This window comes from Paramacrobiotus metropolitanus, unplaced genomic scaffold (genome assembly GCF_019649055.1).
Source record: "Paramacrobiotus metropolitanus isolate TYO unplaced genomic scaffold, Prichtersi_v1.0 Parri_scaffold0000038, whole genome shotgun sequence".
In the NCBI taxonomy this organism is placed as follows: domain Eukaryota; kingdom Metazoa; phylum Tardigrada; class Eutardigrada; order Parachela; family Macrobiotidae; genus Paramacrobiotus; species Paramacrobiotus metropolitanus.
Genome location: NW_026570258.1, coordinates 898,277 through 918,478, shown reverse-complemented (window position 1 = coordinate 918,478; position 20,202 = coordinate 898,277). Strand labels below are relative to the sequence as shown.

At 41.2% G+C, this 20,202-nt stretch overlaps 3 protein-coding genes and 1 long non-coding RNA gene across 4 annotated transcripts; 1 reads left to right on the top strand and 3 right to left on the bottom strand.

Moving 5' to 3' along the window:
• The first annotated feature begins 15 nt into the window (after nt 1-15).
• LOC129589954 (MHC class II regulatory factor RFX1-like) lies at nt 16-3,494 on the top strand. The gene is made up of 11 exons (XM_055484896.1): nt 16-108; nt 247-434; nt 599-727; nt 814-1,117; nt 1,425-1,507; nt 1,601-1,749; nt 1,875-1,972; nt 2,153-2,293; nt 2,777-3,015; nt 3,084-3,237; nt 3,303-3,494. Exons 2-11 carry the CDS (start codon nt 298-300, stop codon nt 3,492-3,494), a joined length of 1,626 nt encoding a protein of 541 aa, XP_055340871.1. The 5' UTR covers nt 16-108; nt 247-297.
• Nucleotides 3,495-3,731: 237 nt separating this feature from the next.
• LOC129590042 (uncharacterized) lies at nt 3,732-4,890 on the bottom strand. Its single transcript, XR_008690683.1, has 3 exons — nt 4,735-4,890; nt 4,343-4,390; nt 3,732-4,255 (listed from the first exon to the last, which is right to left on the bottom strand). It is a non-coding gene; the product is annotated as an uncharacterized LOC129590042 (long non-coding RNA).
• Nucleotides 4,891-7,071: 2,181 nt separating this feature from the next.
• On the bottom strand, nt 7,072-13,984 carry LOC129590019 (MHC class II regulatory factor RFX1-like). The gene is made up of 13 exons (XM_055484992.1): nt 13,468-13,984; nt 12,556-12,672; nt 11,926-12,092; nt 11,413-11,594; nt 11,030-11,155; nt 10,441-10,714; nt 9,953-10,035; nt 9,725-9,873; nt 9,337-9,434; nt 8,953-9,102; nt 8,413-8,651; nt 8,151-8,304; nt 7,072-7,766 (listed from the first exon to the last, which is right to left on the bottom strand). Exons 1-13 carry the CDS (start codon nt 13,544-13,546, stop codon nt 7,302-7,304), a joined length of 2,283 nt encoding a protein of 760 aa, XP_055340967.1. The 5' UTR covers nt 13,547-13,984; the 3' UTR covers nt 7,072-7,301.
• Nucleotides 13,985-16,020: 2,036 nt separating this feature from the next.
• Nucleotides 16,021-20,095, bottom strand: LOC129589979 (uncharacterized). The gene is made up of 9 exons (XM_055484923.1): nt 19,928-20,095; nt 19,332-19,843; nt 18,484-18,889; nt 18,285-18,398; nt 17,884-18,056; nt 17,431-17,558; nt 17,202-17,359; nt 16,729-16,832; nt 16,021-16,433 (listed from the first exon to the last, which is right to left on the bottom strand). The coding sequence occupies exons 1-9, from the start codon at nt 20,019-20,021 to the stop codon at nt 16,206-16,208; spliced, it is 1,917 nt and encodes a 638-aa protein (XP_055340898.1). The 5' UTR covers nt 20,022-20,095; the 3' UTR covers nt 16,021-16,205.
• Nucleotides 20,096-20,202: the final 107 nt, after the last annotated feature.

Here is a 20,202-nt window from a genome sequence, read left to right as displayed (position 1 = left end):
TTCGACTTATCTGACTATGCCTGTCACCCCGATCCGTGGTAAAATGCCTGATATGGCAAGTATAGCGACCATTTTGGGAGGACATTTCGACCAGGACACGGTAAACCGGTAATATTGCAAAACAAAAAGGTTTAATTATGCAAAGCGTGACAATAAACTGTCACATTTGGATATAACATAAATGAAGATTAGTTTGATGTAATTTTATAAAGGCAATTTCTGGAATAATATCAATGTTATTGGTAGATTAACTGGCTTTTATTCAACTTTAAATTCGATCCCCATCGGAAAGCGACGATGCCGCGAAATTTTCTGTACCACCAATATGAAGGTTTTTGCCAAATTCAAGGAAAACCGCCCATGAACCGATCATCCTTAGGCAAAACCGTGATGGCGTTGTTTCCCGGTCTGCAGGCTCGCCGATTCGGCCACCGGTAATTCCTTATTATTACTGTCTTATTATTCGTATTTTTACTTGCTGATATTAATTGCTAACGCAACTACCACCAATTAATTAATGCTCTAGTAACAATTAAAAAATAAATTTCATTTACTAGCCGCAAGGAAAATTGAAAAATGGTAAAATGTCAATTTACAGCGGCAAATGTATTTACCATTATACCGGGTTGGCGGTAAATCCTAACGGAAAATTTGGCGGGATGTTGCAAAAAGATTCTGACGACGAGCCGGCACCTGAACCGGTAGCCTTTCGCCAGAAACGAGCAAGGTTAGCCAGACACTGGCATCGTCTTCAGGTTATAGTAATTTTATTTATAAATTATGTTCAATAAATACCTGCAATTTTTATGTTAGTGTCCCAACTATTATTCAAACCAAGAAGCGGAAAGCCCCTTCAGCGACGGTGGCACCATCTGTTCAGGAACCTCTGCAACGGTACAGCAACATGGAGCCGGAAAAGCGGTGGGCCTTAGCGCAACAACAGTTGAAAAAGCTGCTGCGCCCGCACTGCAATCGCCGGCTCATTCCGCTACAGCTGCAGCATGGAAACCTAATGGACACCGTGTATACTTTGACATGGAATCACGGCGCACTGCCTTATGGACTACATCCAGAGGATATTTTTGCCGTTCTCCGCGATTTCCGTGTTCACATCGGGGTAAAAAAAACGACTCACTTAAAAATTTTTGTCGAATATTCACGGATAATTATTTGTTCAATAAAGTTAAGTCATAAGAGCCCTTAAAAGGTCAACCGGTTGACCAAGTCGTAAGTTCATAACAGTATTTTTGGTGTTTATTTCGTGGGACCGCTCGTTGCAATCGTCCTTAACATTTTCGTGTTATGAGCGTAGCTGTAAGATACCTACAGTTTTTGTTCGCAAATTGCTGTTCCTAATTTCGTACGTGATGTTACACATTTATTTGAAACAATGAAACAGTATCAAAATGATGATTATTTTTCAGCTGTTAGGCCACTCTATTGCTAATGGCATATTACTGGCTATCCCCGAAATTCTGGGGAATTTCTATCTCTGGCATAATCGAAGGTAATATTAATAATATAATATTGTTAACCGAATAATATCGAATGAAGAATTTTAACTAACCTTAGCCATGTTTTCATTTTGTGCGGCATTTAGCTTACAGATTCCAGCAACCTCCCAACCGGAAAAATTCCATCTGGCTTTGCAGTGGCAGCCACTGACCGAGGTCATCGGTCAGTGTCTGGTTGACCTGTACGGGTCGCTAACCCAACAACTTCTGCCATCGATGGACGAGCCGCTTAACGGTAAGCTCAGAACCGCTAATAACGCTGAGGCAAGTAAGAACACAATTTCATAGTCACGATGTACGTATTTTTGTTCGATGCATTCTCTTACCCGTAAATTAAACCTTATAACGGCTTGCTTACAGAACGAACACTGCAGTTTGTGTATGAATTCGCCAGCAAATATGCTGAATGGGTAAAGGCGGTCGCGAGCCAGCTGTCTGTCCAGATGCAAGTGGTCTTGGTGAGTTCGCTAGTAAAATTGTAGTACAGAGGACAGGCAGTACTCTGTAGTTTGTTGACGGATCGGCATTCGTATTTCGCACCAAGTGAAATGCAACAACCTCTTCTTGGCTGAAGAACTGATCAGACAAACTATAAGAATTATAGTAGCTAGACATTAACGTATGCCGATTTTTCATAGAATGCTGCGGCCATAACGTTTTGTCAAACGTTGAAGCAGTTGACTGCCATCAACAGGACATTGGGGATTACTCAAGAAGTCAAAACTGACCCGGACGTGATCCACAAGGAATTCCAGGCTATTTGCGAGCGCTTTATCCTGGTAAACATTCTCCACTTTTTGTTTCTGATCTTACTTTAACAGTGATACGCGCACTTCTACTCAGTCTTTTACGGGTAGTTGCCAAAAGATTAGGTATATTGAAGTTTGTTTCGGTGACCAGTGTAATGAAGCGGAGGTATTACGGTTCTTTAACTATGTTGTTCATCATGGTTTGACTGCCTGTTTTGACCAGCTCCCTGCTCTTACACGTAATTGACGTAATATGACGAGTTTTATATCCTTCTTACGGTAACGGGAAATCTAAACTAACCATAAGCCCATGATCCGGTGAATTTACATTCTACACACATTCTCAATCTGCACAGCTAGAAGCCTATCAAAAGGCCGAATCAGCAATTTTTGTTGAGTGCTTCAAGCACCATAGCTGCTACTTTCTAGTACTGTTATTACAAGTTCGACAGAAAACAAATTTTGTTAGCTGGTATTATCTCTTAGGTAAAATATATTTCACCTTCTCCACAGATCTCCAATGTAACCCACCCGCCGGCCAGCATTCTTATTGCACTCCATAATTTAGCCATCATGGGACCGCTGGCCAACAGCGTTGCCCTCGTGACGCGATGGCGCGGCTGGCTAAACAACACCATCGCCTTCACCCTAGAACAGGCCGAGCAGTCTGCGGCTGACGTATCCCCGGTGGAGGTCGTCTCGCTCAAAGAAGCCACGCTGTCTGGTTTGCGGGAAATCTGGATGGGATTCCTGTAGGGCTTCGATCGGCTTGAATTGTCTTCACCGTCTTTCAATTGACTAACGGCTGTTTTATCGTTAGAACGGAAATTCAGAAACTTGCCGACAGATCAGCGAAGGATTGCTCTTCACCGTTGTCGCGCATTCTCGACTATTTTCTGCAGTACACCAACTATATTATGGACCATTTTATGGCCAATTTGCACGGGACGAGCTTGCTGCAGCACGGTTACGAGGTAAAGGTTAAAAAAAGAAGAAGAAAACTCAAAATAAAACCTTTTGTAATGTTTACCTGTTTTAGACAAGCAAAGGTGTTCTGGAAAGCACGGATTACCTTCATTTGCCGGCAATGCCTATATACGACATTAGCTTCTTTTCCCGGCGTTTGATTGATCACACACACGTCAGCGTGTACGATGTCCAGTATTACAGCCAGTTTACGGAGCTGCGTCGACTGATTTATGCGCCCGACGGCATGAACGACCGTGATTAGAATTATTTTCCAAGTGGAATAATTATATAAACTAAATATGCAATTATGTATAATTATGCGTGTTAATTTTGAAATCCTGCTTGTATTTAACTGGAAGGATGACGGTGGACGTATGAAAGTCTGATTTAGAAGTGATTCCCTGTAAGCATCGATCCTCCTTATCGAATTGTTTTTTTATTAATTTTTCTGCTTCGTGTTATCGTTTGTTTGAAATATACTTGTTTAACACCCATTTTTCAATTAAACAGCCCTCAGTTATTTCGGGTAAACATAGTGCTATAAACATGTACCGTATACATAGGGTAGAGATTAAATTGAAATGCTCAATACTCAACAGTTAATTTCCTTTCTGTATTACAGGAAGAGTCATCAACAGATCATTTTTGGGAACAATATTTTTGCAGTACTCTTTAACGCTGCATGTGCAACAATCTTTTCTGTACCAGACAGTACTGAGTTTCCAACGCTTATACAAAAATTTATTGTGTTACATAAAAATTAAAAAAACTGATACAGTTTTTCATTGAACTGACTCCGGGTTAACCCGTAGGTCAATTATTGTAATGGGGGCCGCAGTACACATCGGGATAATACCACTGATAATAGCACGGCGGCTTATTGGGATATTTCTGGGGTATGATAGCCGCACGCCGCAGGCGGTTGGCATTCACAGCATCTCTTTGCCATCCCGGATTTCCGTTAAATAACAACGGTGACCTTTGCATACGGAAGGAGCTGAAATCGGCGGTGGCAATGGTGATCTGTAATTAATAAAAGCCACTGATAATTGTGCAGTTCAGCAGAGAACCTGGTCGCTGCATATGCCCTTGCCGGTAAGGATCACTTACCAAGGCCAAAAGAACCATTGTGCTGAAAACTGCACATCTGACTTTCATCTGAAAAATAAATGAAACTTCTCTGAAAAATCCTGTTGTTTTTGATCGGCAAAATAAATAGATTTATTTGTTACTTATTGTAAGATTGGAAATTAGGTGAAATACTGCACACAAAGGAGCAAATAAAAAAGGGTCACGAAAATGTAGGCATAGGATATGATAACAATATTCAGAGCTGTTAAATTATTTAACAGTTTCAAATTAACATGAATTCTGGAAAGTAAAACTTCACGTTGCTGACGTTATAAATACAAAATAAGATTAAACGACATAAAAACATACCAGAAACGACATCAAAACGTACCTTTAATTTTTAAATGACCAGAAACGACATAAAAACATACCTTTAATTTTTTGCGACTTATCGCACGATTGGCTGGGAATAAAACAATTAATTCTGATCCGATTAAATCTTTTAATACGTTCTACCTATCACGACATTTAATATGAAATGAGTATTCAGTACTTATATCAGCAAACATATAGAAAAACTGCCCAGACGGAGCCCAGACGTGTTTTTAAACAGTTGCCCAGAAACTGGTTAAAATTACTTATCAAATCAATGAGTGTTTTTATTTTTAAACTGCTACAATAAAATAATAAGTCAATCATTTGTGCGCATATTAAAAGCGACTGTACGGGTATATGTAGAGGAATTTTATGAAGTCACTGTGTACCCACGTTATCGCTACGATTTTGCCCGGAAATATTTCTTTCGTAGTATCTGGAGTACTACTTTAATATGTAGTACTCCAGATACTTTCCATTTTATTATTCAGCAGTAATATCGCTGAACAGTTCTCAAGCAAACAACAACAGACAAATAAACTGACAATAGTGTACTGTATTCATAGAACAGCGTGCTGCGTGCATCCAACGCAGTGCCAACCCACACAACAACACGGCAATCAGAAACCGTGGGTTTATTTAGGTAAATATTTGTTATGGAACAAGTTTAATTCGTACAGATACAACAGGCATGTATCGTTCAGTTGCATTTTCCTTGTAAATACAAGTAGTAGTAGCAAGGCGGAGGGGTGGGACCCGGATGCGGGCGGCCATGGGGTGGAGGGGGCGGTGGCCGCCGTACGGCGCGGTTGAGAAACAGCGGTAGATACGATAGCATTTGTCCACTGTCATCCTGACCAATGAGAACGTTTGCTCCGGCTTGCAGGCAGCTAGTCGCCTGCAAACGTTTCTGTAGCATTATACGTACATATCTACATATATATACAAGTACAACAAAAACTAAGTACTAGCGCTCTAGCAAGTAAAATGTACGTAAATACTAACGAAGTTTAGGGAATTGGCATAATATAATGACCATCCTATGTACCATTTAGTTTTACTTTAACTTTAAGTAGAGCATTTAATTGGCAAATTAGTAAAGTTTATTATTTATTCGTACTTAATTCGACCAGAAATACGTCAACAGAGGCATTCGATACGAATCGATTGTCCTTACCAGTAGTACAAGTATGACAGCAGTGGGTAATACATGATACAGTCCCATTTTTTTCTGCAGCTAGCACAAAATAAAGAGTTCTTCTGTAGTACGACGGTCGCAAGATAAGCGATGTGTTTTGTGAAATTTTACCACCCAACGAAAAAAAGTACTTCTTAGTTAATCAGTTCCCTTTATTACGGTAACAGGTAAGGCATAGGTTATCGTTGCTAGCTGATACTGTGGATTAATCGAGTTTTCCTTCTTTTCCGGAAAAAGTGGTATGCGTGTTTCGAATTTAAATACTTATATGCGATGACATTTTGTTTTCTAGCTGATATAACTTTGTTGTTGAACACGAGAAATTTCCCAATCATAACCCCCAATGTGCAAACACTAAAGGAAACACATATACTGCAAGATAAACAAAAGCAAATGCCTGAGAACACTGCGTGATGGCATGTGCCCAAATAATAATGCATTACGTCCATTACGGCCAAAATTCGATACCTGTACTTACCTTACTCATTCAACAACTTCGTTTGTATATCTATACAAATTACAATAATACAAAGTTACAAACGATGCAATACTTTGCAAGAGGACCTCACAATTTTGGAATATGAGCTCTGCATCGCATTTGCTGCACTGCATAACAGTATTTCCAAACTGAAGCAACCTTCATGTATAAAGAAACAACGTCAGTTCTCGACTAGTATCATCTGTCTTCTTCGTCTGTAACGCTTGAAAGAGACAACGGTAAGCGCCCGGATGGATTGACACTGGTGCCGGTTCGAGAGGGAAAGCAGCTTGTATGGGACGCCACCTTTGCGGACACGTTAGCTCAGTCGTACCTTAAACGGTCTGCAAAGGCAGCGGGTGCAGCGGCACACCAAGCAGAATGCCGGAAACGATACAGTTATCGAGATCTGGGGGAACAGTATTGGTTTTACCCTTTTGCCGTGGAAACCCTTGGAGTGACCGGCGAAGCAGCCAGAGAAATGGTCAGCTTCTTTGGACGGAAATCAAGGAGAGATCCGGAGAAGGCAGATCCACGGCTTTTTTAAAGCAGCGCATTAGCCTTGCAATTATTAAAGGCAACGCGGCCGCGGGTTTTAGGAACTTTACCGAGAAAGAATAAAGTTGTTGATAATAGTGATTTTGGTTGTTTTTTTAATTCTTGATTGTGCAATAATGGCCGTAGTGGAATGACTGACTTTTATGTCGCTGAGTAAACGTAAATAAAAAGCCGTTCAATCTTGAAAGAACAAACAAATACATACAAGTACCAAGCTGTTTCTTTGGAGCATCTGGTATCATCGTTCCCCAGTCGTTCAGAATCTGCTTTACACCACATCGTAGCCCATCGTAATAACATGCCCAACTAAATAAATAACAGTACAAGCAGGTTATAATTTTTATGTACGACGGTACACCAATCGAACCATAATTTAACACAGATTGCAATTAGTCGTGATAGCTCTCTTCCACATCGAGATGCGCGGCGGCCTCAATGGCCTCCAGCGTCATGAGATCCTGTTCGGTCAGCAGCGAATCACGGACATGGAATACCGGAAAACTGTGCGTCCCGTCGGCCTCCACGTACTGCTCCACGGAGGTGCCCTCCTCCATACTGACCGGCACCACGGCGTCCGTGTACGGTGGGGCGTCCGTGGACGGCATGGCCACCGGTACGACGGCCGCGTCCAGCTGGAAGTTGTGCGATAAGGTCGGGAACGCCGGCTGCTGACGTCGTCCGAAATGGGGTAGATAGATCAGCGGGCGCAGCTCGTCAAAGTTGCCGTAGTAGTGGAAGTCGTACACGTTGATGTTCAGGGTGTGGATCAAGCGCTGCGCGAAGAAGCTGATGTCGTAGTGGGGCGCGGCCGCCGTGTGGAGGTAGTCGGTGGTCTGCAGGACGTGTTTGCACATCTAGCAGGACATGGGATGCCGTTGAAGTGTCAGCAACACGATAATTTAGTACCATACAGTTCTTCTGTTTATGTATTCTCACAATTGCACATACTCGTATGAGTCGTATGGTAAAAATAGTAGATGATGCTAACTAATCGTAGTTTAAAGTGAAAGGTACAGTATGTACTACTTTTAACAAGGCACCGGCAAGAAAAAAAGAGTATGAAAATTATAAACGGAATTCTGCTGATAACCGATACTTCTACATCAGGAACTTCATTTTGTTCATATTATTTTTACGACGGTTCATCTCGCTCCCTCTCGCACAGCGGAAGGTGGAGGGGAGTTCAGTCATGGTCGTTCGCGTAAATGAAGGCACAACGAGTAGTACTAATTGATTACCTGATAGCCGTATTGCAATAAGGTCATTCGGTGTAAGTTGGCCTGGAAATTATCCAATGCATAATTCGCATAGTGGATGTAGTAACTGAGAACGTAAGTCAGCGGCGTGGAGTAATCGCGGCCCGATCGCTCCACGTTCTTCTGCATCTCGGTTCTAACAAACAACAGCATTAAACAAAAATTATAAAAATTGCTACAACATAACAAAACAATAAGAAACTGTCAAAGAAAGAAAAATATTTTCCATAATACTGTTACGTACAACAGACCCATCCAGATTTGTCGAAGATCGGACAGGGCCGCTTCCTTAACCAGCATAGCCTCCCCGTCCGACAGACCAGCTGCCGCCTGTTGCGCCTGCTCCACTTTAATGGAGATCATGTTGTGAGTCCAGCCGCGCCAGCGCTGCAGCATGGAATCATGGCCCACGATGGATTCCATGATGGTCAGATTGTGGATGGCACTGATCAGTTGCTCGCGCGGTTGGCTCACGTTGGCAATCTACCAAGCAATTCCCAATCATAACACTTCAAAATAAAATTTTCAAATATGTACTCGTTAAAGGCTTTTAGGTGCACTGCGCACCCGTTATGGGCCCACAGCCGGCTAATAAGCATGAAAAAGCGCATCCACTAAACTTGTACCCGAAGAAGTTGACATTGCTAACTGGTAAATGCTGGATAGCATGTCAAACATCGTGGAATATCAAGCAGCTTGTTTCGTAGATCATTAAAAATTTAAGTCTTATTGAAAGGAGGTGTGATAAAGCGTTAGCGTTGCTGCTGTATAATAATAATCGTACCAGGATGAAGCGGTCGGAAAGCGCGCGAAACCCTTCGCTGATCATGTTGGCTTTGGATCGGTCTCGTTCCACTAAGTCCACCATGCTAAGGGCACTGTTTAGCGCAATCATCTGTTTTAGTGTTTGGCAGAAGGTAACAGCAGCGGCGTTCTGCATAACACATCGCAACTTGCTATCAGGTGGACATAACTGAACTGTCTGAACATAATATTAATTCGGTTTTTACAATTTAACCGCGGGCGTAAAAGGCACCGGGTGTTCTAGGAGAACCAGCTAAAGCCGTAATGCCCGCTCTATTGGCACTAGACAAGAACTTGTTCAGATGAACGTAAAAACTGTAAAAAAGGGCATAACAACAGTAGAACAAGGGAAAGCAGTACTCACGAGCACTACTTGAATCTCGAACGACAGATGACTGGCGGTTGCTTTCACCCACTGAGCATATTTGCTGGCGAATTCAAACAGGAATTCCAGAGTTTGACCTGCATTGAACAAAAAAACAATTTGTACTGTAGGTGTGTAAGAAAATAATGATACCATTTCCTTGGAAATTAATTTAATCGACGCGTGGATGATCCGAAAAATTTCTCTGATAAAACCTAAATAAGTTGAATTACCACAGTTTTAAAAAGACGTCAGCAGTCTTTTTAAAACTGTAGTAATTGAATGGTTGGCCATGCTTAGGGTGTAAAAATTAGTTAGAATGCCAAAGCCTCGTTAAAAAATGAACAAAGGATTTCGTCACAGACAAGTAAAGCCAGCGTTGAAATACCGTTAAGAGGTTTGTCCATTTTTGGCAGAATCTGTTCGATGACAGAACCGTACAGTTCCACCAGACAGTGTCCAAAGCATTCCACCAGCGGCTGCCACTGTAGTGCCAAGTCAAACTTTTGCACGTCAAATTTTTCCGGAATCTGCAGGCTAGGAACGTACCAACATCGTTATTAGCATACTATGATTCGCCAAATCGGAAATGCTACCGTAATATGCTGGTGGTTACCTGGTAATGTGCGTCATCCAGTAATTCTCCAAAATACTCGGTATAGCCAGCAACACGCCGCTTATCATGGAGTGACCTAAAAGCTACAAAAGCAACAAACCAGTATTAAATGGTACATCGTCCAACAAGAACCGGTACTATGTACCGGGTTATTTCCCGTAATATTGAGATTAAGAAATTTTCCCGAAAAAATCTTAATCGCTCGCGCTTGTTAATCGGACGCGCGTAACATTTAATCGACGCGCAGATACGTAAAAATAACTAAAAATCAAGCGGTACAAAAATTGCACGGTGCATGTCGAACGAAGAATCCGCGATATGGAACCGGAAAAAGCACATAAGCTGTATTTTCGTGGAAATGCAGGATTTACATACAATTTCCAAAAATTTTTTTGAAACCCATTGCAGTTACGTGATAGAGCTGTTATAAAATGTATCGAAACGAAATCATCGAACAGATGGGTATTCGTTACTCGTGCAGCACGTACCCCGACATGTACGCGAAAATTGCGGAGAATGTCGTGGACATCCTGTTTGGTGAGTCCATCAGGCAGGAGGTAGTAGTCAAAGGACAGCATCGAATCCCACAGGTGTTCCTGTCGGAGGCGAGGGGGAATGAGGGCCCGGTTGCGGCGGACAGACAGGAGCTTATCCAACTGGTCCAGCGCCATCTCCAGCCGGTTGTCCGGGTCCATTGTCTCGAACTGCTTGCCAACGGGGTTGTCTGGGACTTTCTTGGCCGCCATTGTTATGCGCGAAATTCTGCGATATAAAGCACCTCAGTAACTACTCTAACCTTACTCTGTACTGCTGCAGAACACTGAGACTCTTCAAAGAATATTGTTTTACATGAATGAATAAAGATCGTTAAATCAGCTTAGTTCGATGTATACAGTCTACAGAGTAAGTAAAAACTTGTACCAACTGAAATGAGAAACAGCTGGAAAACAATGAAGTTTTGTTTATCTACGGTAAGCGGAGCTTCGGACACAGCCAGATACCAGTTCGCGTGATCGCTAAACATAGTCACACAATCACACTCATAAAATTAATAGTTTGCGGCAGCAGGTTACGTACCTTCGCCGCTTTCGCTCGCCTTCCCCCGGTTCGGGTGCTGGTTCCTCCGGTTCCAGCGGCACCATGCCCGCAAATTCGCCTTCTGGATGAATGGCCAGGCCAATGTAGTGGTAACGGGATTTGCCGCTAAAAAGTTGCGCTTGTATTAAATCATTATTAATGCCAATTTATTTTTGCGAACTCTTTATTCTTGGTGCTTCCTAATGCCTTAACCAAGAGAGAAAGATTACATATTGTACCATCATTGCTAAAGGGAAATGGCGCGGTACACGGTCACATGAGTATACTGTATACTAAGTTTACTAACCAAGTAATCATTTGTACCAGGACTTTGTACAGAACCATAACAATCTCAAGGAAGATATGTTTATTTAGGCTCTTACCGGCGACCGAGCCGTCTTGTTTCCAGACCACGAAACAGCGCCCGCACGGTCTTACCCATGCAGGCTTGATTCATCAGCAGTTTACCATGGGCATTGCAGAATGCTTCGTATTTACTGTACAGAAATCCCCGTGGCATCACCGCGTTGCGCTCCAACTTGAAATTGGCCAGCAACCAGTAAATCTGAAATAGTTAGGTATGTATGTAATTTTTAATTTTATTAGCGGTTCCAACAAATTTTTATAAGGCAGAAAATTTAATCTGTTTAATAATTATTGGGATTTTTAGTATTAACTTTGGTACTACCGCGAAATTTGTTTTACATCATTTTACGCGAGGGGCGTGTCTTGTGTCTGGGTACGTTTCTGCAAAGTTATAAAGCTCACGTTATAAACTTATGGTTAGTGCAACAATTTCTAAAATCTGTTTTGGTTTTCCCAAATCCGATGCTTTCTAACGAGCACTTCAAAATTAAAAAAAAAACGGTACATACTGAAACATCGTTATACCGTACCGTATCGCGGTCTACATGTCCACCTAAAATGGCCACCAGTTCCCGGTCGGGCACGATGGCATAATGCGGATGGTCAGCGTCTTTTTGAGTATGGAACAGTTCATGGGATTCGCTGCCGTCCGCGGACAACAAGGGAATATTGGCCAGTTGCTCCGCCAACCAATCTTCTGTAGAAACAAGAACAACATTATGGGTAATTAGGGTAATCGCCATAGCATTGTTTTTTTACAAGCATCTCTTTCTTTTAATTAGACAGAAACACTTTCTTGTTGCTTTTTAGCCTCTAGGCATCCGTTCATTAGCTCCTTGGTCATATTGACCATTGCCCATAAAAGGAATTTTCCGAACGCTCTGACCTTTCATTAACTTTCTGTTCCTGATCAGAACTGCTTCAAGTCTGCTTAGCTCAAGGAGCACCCACAACTTTCCGGTAACCATTAAGTCAAAAAACACCGCCACGCAGGTAAATAGGAATCAAACAAGAAAGTCATTGCTTCACTATGTACGCGTATGGCGCAATATTGCTCGAAATTATCAATCCAAAACCTGACTGTGAGGAATGGACCACAAGAAGCGCGACCATGGGTAAATGACTAAGTGTAACCTTTCTCGAAAAAAAATTTTACGCACCGCCATAATCATTAGCGTAGCTGCTGGTAGCGCCTTGTTCCGGTAATAAGGCCGATGTTGTGGGATGCAGCGTTTCGCTTTCGGGAAATTCGCTCAAATTTGAAGTCGATCCATCCGCTGTAAAAGGCATACTGTATTTAATTTTTTTGTTTTATTTAGATGCGGGTTTACACGAATGCCGTTTCTGGTTTAAATGACCGATTTCAGGTTTTACGATATTGTATACATTTACAAATTTTGCAAAGAATTTTCGAGGTACTCGCTGAGAAAGGTAGTAGGTCAATCTTTGCCGCCCGCACTGCGGTAAAACAGCATGCGAGTACGTCTAAATTCTAATGCACCGCAGTGTACGGTAAAATAGTACGAGTCACCGAGTTTTTTGGGCCGAGTTGCGGACCATCGGCACATACCACAAAAAATGCAGCAGCTTAAATGCAGCGGCAGCAGAATGTGGCAGTGTCAGAATTATTGAATGACTGAAAATTTATCTTTCGGGAAAGAATTACTGAAAATTTATGTAAAAATTAAATGAATTTGAAAATGTAATAGAAAAGCCCCACTTTAATTTCAAAGCTGTTCGAAAGCGTCCTTACAATATCTGTTGCAAAACCAACTCAAATGAAAATCAGGAACACTTTATATCAGCAACATATTATAATAAAATAATGTAATAAATAAAATATTAAATTATGGAAATATAATAAATATTTTCATAACAGCATAAAAATTTCAAAAAACTTCAGGGCATCTGAAAAAAACTTTATAATAGCAACAATATTATAACAAAATAATAATTTTCATAATCACATAAAAAATGATTAAACAATTTTAATGATACAACAGCTGTTTTTGGTTTTATGCTGCATTAAGTACAATCGAGTGCGATTAATGTGCTAACTACCTCGTACTAACCATGTGTCGCCCACCAGCTCCATTGCTGGACATTCAAAGTTGGTTGGGTTTCGTTGGAAAACGCCTTATTACCGTCCATTCCCACACCGACTACTTGCGCAGTGTGATTATCAGGTTATGCGCAATTTGCAGCAGAGCGACCTTTCTCACTCCCAGGGTTCACTCCCAACAATCCTCTGGCTTAATAGGCTGAATTACGTTGCATATGCTTTTGCTTGCCGTATGCGCAGCTAAAAGCTACTACGATGTCTTGCGAAACCTCTTGTTGTTTCGCAGATAAACCAAATTACATTTATCGTTGGAGCTAAAGAAAGGTTACACGGGAATCTGAGGCCCAACGTTCGCGGATACTGTAGATTCGAAACACTGAAAGGTGATGCGAGTGTTCAAGTGAGTTCGAATCTCACGCTTCAGCGATTCAGCACTTAGAACGAATACGAGTATCGAATGCAAGTACGACTCTCTAATATTACAACTGTATTAAGTGTACTTAAATGCTCTAATATGAAATTATTGGTTTTTTAAAAAGTCAACACATACGCATTTCATTCGAATTCTTGATATTTGTTGGGTAATAGTCACCATGCATAACACTGACAGCGCACAGATACAATAATTTTTTTTTATTGTTTTATAATAAAAGGAGCAAGTACAGAGTACACAAGAAATTATAACAATCATTATAATTTTACTGGATACAGTGTATGGTACGAGTATAGCAATACTGTACATATTATTTCCTAGTCTTCGATCGGCCTGGGCACCGGTGGATTCCGCGGCGGCGGAAGTGGACGTGACGTGCGATGGAGCGTCAGTATCCACACATGCTATCCGAGAAATTGTGCAGCAAACTTCATTTCAAAATATTATTATTGGCTATTGCCAATAATAAGGTTCAAGTTCGAAAAATGAACCTGGAAGTACAGTAAGACAATACTGTTACACTGTACACTGTAAAATTGAAATTTAAAAAGTTTAAATTATTTAATGATGTGCAGTTAAATCAGTTTGACACTGGAGTCATGAGGCATCGGTATCGACTCAGTTTGCCATCTCGATCTCGATTCCTGCTGTCCTTGAGTCATGACGCCGGCCTCACACTGATTTATACTGGCAAGTGAGTCGTGACTGACGGTTCATTTTTCGAAGCTGAAATAAATGAAACTCAAATAATTTGAGTCAAATTATCAAAATACCTTGTTGACGTACTGTAAATTACTGTTAATAATATTATTTTTAAATTACGTTTGACGTACGAGTACAATTTTTCCAAAGAGCTGTACACTGCTGTACTGTTGCTGGTTTCTGTGCTGTTGATCTTCCCTCTCTGATCGCCACTGCAGCATGTCCGCAGGTACTTGCCGTGCTTCTTACTTTTTAGACACACCGCCATCGCGGCTTCTGACTGATTTTCTCTGCCTATTCCCTCCGCAGTATCCGACACTTTCAGCCGTCTGCGCGGGCCGCATGTAACCTTCCAGATGGAAGCGGACGACGCCGCGGTGCACCGTGCGCGTCGCCGTGCGGAGATGCTGGAGAAGCTGTCGCAGGAGAAGCGGGCCAGTGTGGCCGAGGAGCAGCGCCGCGCCCGCCAGCGCCAGTGGGACGCCGAGGAGGCCGAGCGCAAGGTGCGGCTGGGCGGGAAAGTGCAGGCGCTGCAGGAGGCTCTGCAGAAGCTGCCGCGCCGTCCCAGCTCCGGGGCCGTGTCGCCGTGAAACACCAGGTAGGGTCTGCGTTTCGAATAATTGCCGTCAATTTGCAAAGGCATTAAGTGACATGATTGTGCCGTTGCCTGTTTTCTAGCCAGCTATTTTTTTTAATTAATCAACAAATTAAATTTTTAATTTGATTAATCAAATTATTAATGATTTCATATTATCAAATCACTTGTTTTTAAAACTTATTGCAACTGTAGAAAGTAATGGTAACGAGCACAAATGTGCCGTTGTGCGTTTTCCAGGCAAAGTATTTAATAAATTGAAAATTTTAATTTTAACTTTAATCTATACAGTTAGTATTTATTTAATGTTAATTTTATTTGATTACTGTAATTTTTTCATAATGCTTTTAGATGCATGACTGTTGGAAACCTCGTTATTCTCAAAGCAAAATTCTGAGATATTCGTTATTCTTAATCTCCTTATTTAAGCAAAATGCAGCGTTACGCTCACTGTCCTGATTTTTCTTGATAATTGTTGACCAATAATTAAATTCTTAAAAATTTCAGTTAACTTCGTTGAAAATAACTTTTGAAAATTGATTTTAAAATTAGTTAATTATTAATAATTCAGTTAATAAATAGGTCATTAACGTTATCGAATTTCGTGGTATATCTTAACGGTGGAAATGTATAGTTCCCGCTAACCGGTTTCGTTTATCGCCCGTGTACGAGTGCTCAAAACGCGTGGACGGTATTTAGGTTACCGGCATTTTTAAAATAAATCTTATTGCTGATTTTATTTCCTTATAGGTTTCCCGCGCCATGGATATTCCGTTGTTGAACTTAGCCATACGTGGGGAAATAACAACCCATTTTCCGCATGATAATTAATTGCCTGAGATGCAGTACATTCCTGTAGTGTTTTTGCGGTTCATGTCGTTGAAATTACGTTAACTTCATGATTTTCATCTCACAATTTGCTTGTCTGCTAATGTTTTTTTTATTCTGCTTTTACTTGTCATAATTTTTTACGCCTGTTAAAACACTCCAGAGTTGTTGTAATTTTTTCGTTGCTTAATCAGTGCTTGTTGATGCGTTGCGTAAGTATAAACTTGATTAATTCCGGTTTCTTGACGAGTTTCGGTAATTTGAGCTGGTTGATGGAGGTGTTGGAAGTGTCCAGCATGTAACTGCGCAGTCGGTCGAAAGCGCCCGGCTGCAGTAGGTACGCTTTCAGCCGGTCCAATCCGCCTTTTTTCCGCTGGAATCCATAGCGACCCGCTGTTTCCACCATCGCTTCATCCAGCTACGAACGAAAAAATGAAAAAAATGGAATAAATGCAAATAAAACCAATTAAATAAATCAGGCAATAATAAACAGAATAAATAAATAAAATCCATCAGTCCAATGTCTCGAATAAAATATGTACTCTAGATGAAATGCCATAAAAAACATAGGTATCTAATTTTGATTTTGCGTACTAATTTACGCGTTTGTTCTTTTTCTGGAAAAATTGAAGCAGGGTGACAGTCACAATGTTCTTTTTTAATTTTATATAAATTACGCTGTTTTATTTTTCTTAATACATACTGTAAATTACCTTTTTTGTTAGTTCTTTTTCCAGCTCAGCGATTTTCGATTGCTGAATTTCCGATTCGGTTTCCAGTAACACAACGTAGAACGGTGCCTCGCATTGGTCACTCGCTATAATCAACAAGTCGCAAAAGCAAATTATGCATAAGTAAAAGCAAAAGTATTCTGGTTCCAGTTAATCATGTATTGTACTGGTTTAATTTTTACCATAGGTTAATTCAATTTGTTTTGCTAAATTTGTGAGTCTTCAGTTTGTCGTAAATCATAAGCGTTTACTATTGGCTCAAAAATGTTTTTATTAAACCAAAAATTAATCATTTTTTGCTGATAAGAAATACAAATATTATATTCTAATATTTCATTGCTATATTAATATTCCATTATATCATCAATATATTAGTATTCTATTATTAATATTTTATTATATTGTTATTAAAATTTATTGTTGCAATATTTCTACAGAAAATTTTTACGGCTTACGGATTTTAATGCCGATCGTATCTAGGGCCGGACTTTCGCAGCAGGCGAAATTAACGAGCTCTCCTAATTGCGGCATGTTTGTCAGGGTTTTGCGAATGCTTTCCAGTACCGCTGCTTCTGTGGTTTTCTCGCCTTTAAGGTTGAGCAGTTGTCCTGTGCTACAACAAATCATTTTGTATAGAATTAATGTACAGTTCTGGAAAGGGTCATAGTAGAAAATTCTGTGTACCGGTACAGAAATTCCACAATTGGACATTGTCCGTAAAAGTCCACAACGCGAATAATATCGCCCAATCGGTACCGATACAACCCGGCATGTGTGGTCAGAACCAGTTCGTACTCTTCTCCGGCTTTCACCTAAAAATAATGATTTAGGTTTAAGCTTTTACGAATTTAGCCGATATTACAGTAAATTTGTGATCGTTTGCAACTTTGAGTAAAGCATACGTACTTCTGTATCAAATAAACATCCATCATGTAAAACATACATCAAATATAAATACATTAATATGAATTCTAAAAATTATTTTTCCTATTGAATAGTAAATCAAGAATACGAGTATATCTATGCCTAACGTTTTTAACTGGAATAGGTTAGTAATTTTCCGTAATAAAAAAAGCAGTTGATACCGTATCTTAAGAAGTATTCTGTTTCTAACAAATCGGCGTATTCGCTTCTTACTTGGTCCATAAAAACTGTCTTTGGCTGCTCTTCCTCAACATTCTCGAAAGGAATAAATTCATAGAAGATATTGTAGGGCCATATCAAATACACAGCCGGCAGACGATTCGGCCACAAGTTCAATCCGTAAAATCCTTCGCTTCCAATGAACCATGGATTAAATGGCTTTATATCTGTATAATTTGACCATACAAAAGCAAACACATTTTATCGACGTAATCCGACAGAATAAACTTGTTTTATGTGCAAATACCGTAACACGCAGAATTTTTGTTGTAGAAGGGAGCGTTCAGCGTGCAGTACCGAAGATACGAATGTTATTATTTAAATAGATCAGTGAAATCTACTGCACATGTACAGCGGAAAGCGTTTCCATCATACCAGGTTGAACGGTTTTGTACCTGCCGCATACTGCTGTTGCAGTGTCTCGGTGAAGTGCAGAAACGGCCCAGCACTGATACAGCCCAACAGCTCCAGTTTGGGCCAAATGCGTTTCGCAAGCGTCTTATCGAAACCTGTAAAAAAACCGTTAACGTGATCATCACAACGGTCCTTCAAAGACTGATAACCTTTAGCACACTATAACACAGTCATTAATACCTTTCTTAAACTCGCATTCCAGCTCATCGGCTCGTGCCGGATCTGGCGAGAGTTGTGACTCCAGCTCTCGGCGCTGACTATCCGATAATCCTGGTAAATCCTTTTTCAGGGTTCCTCGACGAATGTCATTCACCAGTTGTTCCCATTGCTGCTCCATGTCGGCGAAGGCAAAGTAGATCAGCGAGACGAAAGTGGTGTCGATGCGTTTAATGTTGCGATTCCGCAGTCCGAACAGCAGATGGATGTAGCGCGTGGTCTGCTCGTTGGCGATCTCGTAGCCCACCGCCGGGGTCGTGTACAGGTTTTCCGCCCCGAAGAACTCTTTCATAGCGGTTCCCGGGCCGACCGTGGCTCCGCTGGGCGTTATGGCTAGACTGCTCAGCGGTGTATAATACAGTCGCATCATCTGATAAAAAGCAGCATGAACATATAAGCGTTTAAATGACGCAGCTATTCAGCGAAGCGAGCGCAGCTGCAACATACGTATTACGCCCTAATGGTGTGTCAACCCTGAACAATATACGAGCAAGAAATCGGAAATCGGCCACATCGGAAATCGGCCACTACTGCCGGATTCAGAACTTTGACAAAATAACTCAATAAACACCGTGCAACAAGAGCACACTGAGTGCACATAAGGAGCCAGCGCCCAGCGAAGCGCTTGCTTACGCACTATGCGTAATAATTAATATCGTCATTTTCGTATTACACTGTATCTGTAGTGACTGTACGTTGCGCACTAGGCCAAAATAGCGGTACACTATTATTAATTTTATTCAACAAGCCCAGCAATTCAAGCGAGCCAAATATAGTTTTCGTTACTTTAAAAAATAAAACTCTAGTTTTACCCGTTCCAGTCCTTTCCATTGCGGGACCTCTTTATCCACATAGTACAGCGCAACCGCCATGTATTGCCCAAACACCTTCCAGAGCTTCGGTAGAAACGGCAGCCGACTGGGTTTTCCGGTCGTCCCGGAGGTCTCAGCAAAATGCATCGGCTTATCGGACGTCAGAACTTTCTGCTCTCCAGCCATCATACGTTCAATATACTTCTCAATCGCCGCGTACTTAATCAACGGCAGACGCCGCACGAGATCATCCCGGGTCCGCACTTTATGGATACTGTTGTTACGATAGTATTCCGTATCGGCGTTGTACTCCAGGATCTCCAGCAGCTCTTTTTCTTGCGTTTTGCGGATATCTTTAACGTCCTTATCCAGATTCCAGGACAGGTACATCCCGTAGAAATACGTCTTGCGATAGCGAAAGTACTTCTTTAAGGTTATCGAAAGTGGAGCAGTGGCATCTTTGGTGGTTACGAAATCCAGAGCGAAAAACACGAAGGTGGAAACTAAGGCACCTGCACAAAAATTGAGAACTGGGAAACGATTCTTCGGAGACACAGCCAAGTACAGTTGTAAGCTGTTAATAAAAACGCGCTTACCAAAAATTAAGGAACATGTTGAGCAAGATCCCTGCAGCGCCAAACAGATTCCAATTGCTCCCGCAACCATAAGTTTCAGCGAAGGAATTTCCATTTTATTTTTCAACGAAGCAAACTTTGAAATACTACTACTCTACGTATTTAAGGTCTAAAGCGCAATGTACAATACCTTGTTAACCGGTATTTGATAGCCCTGCATAACACGGCATTTAGCAATGTACACAAGGCGCAGAATGCGCACATGCTAATGTAAACACGGTCAATCTTATCGCTTA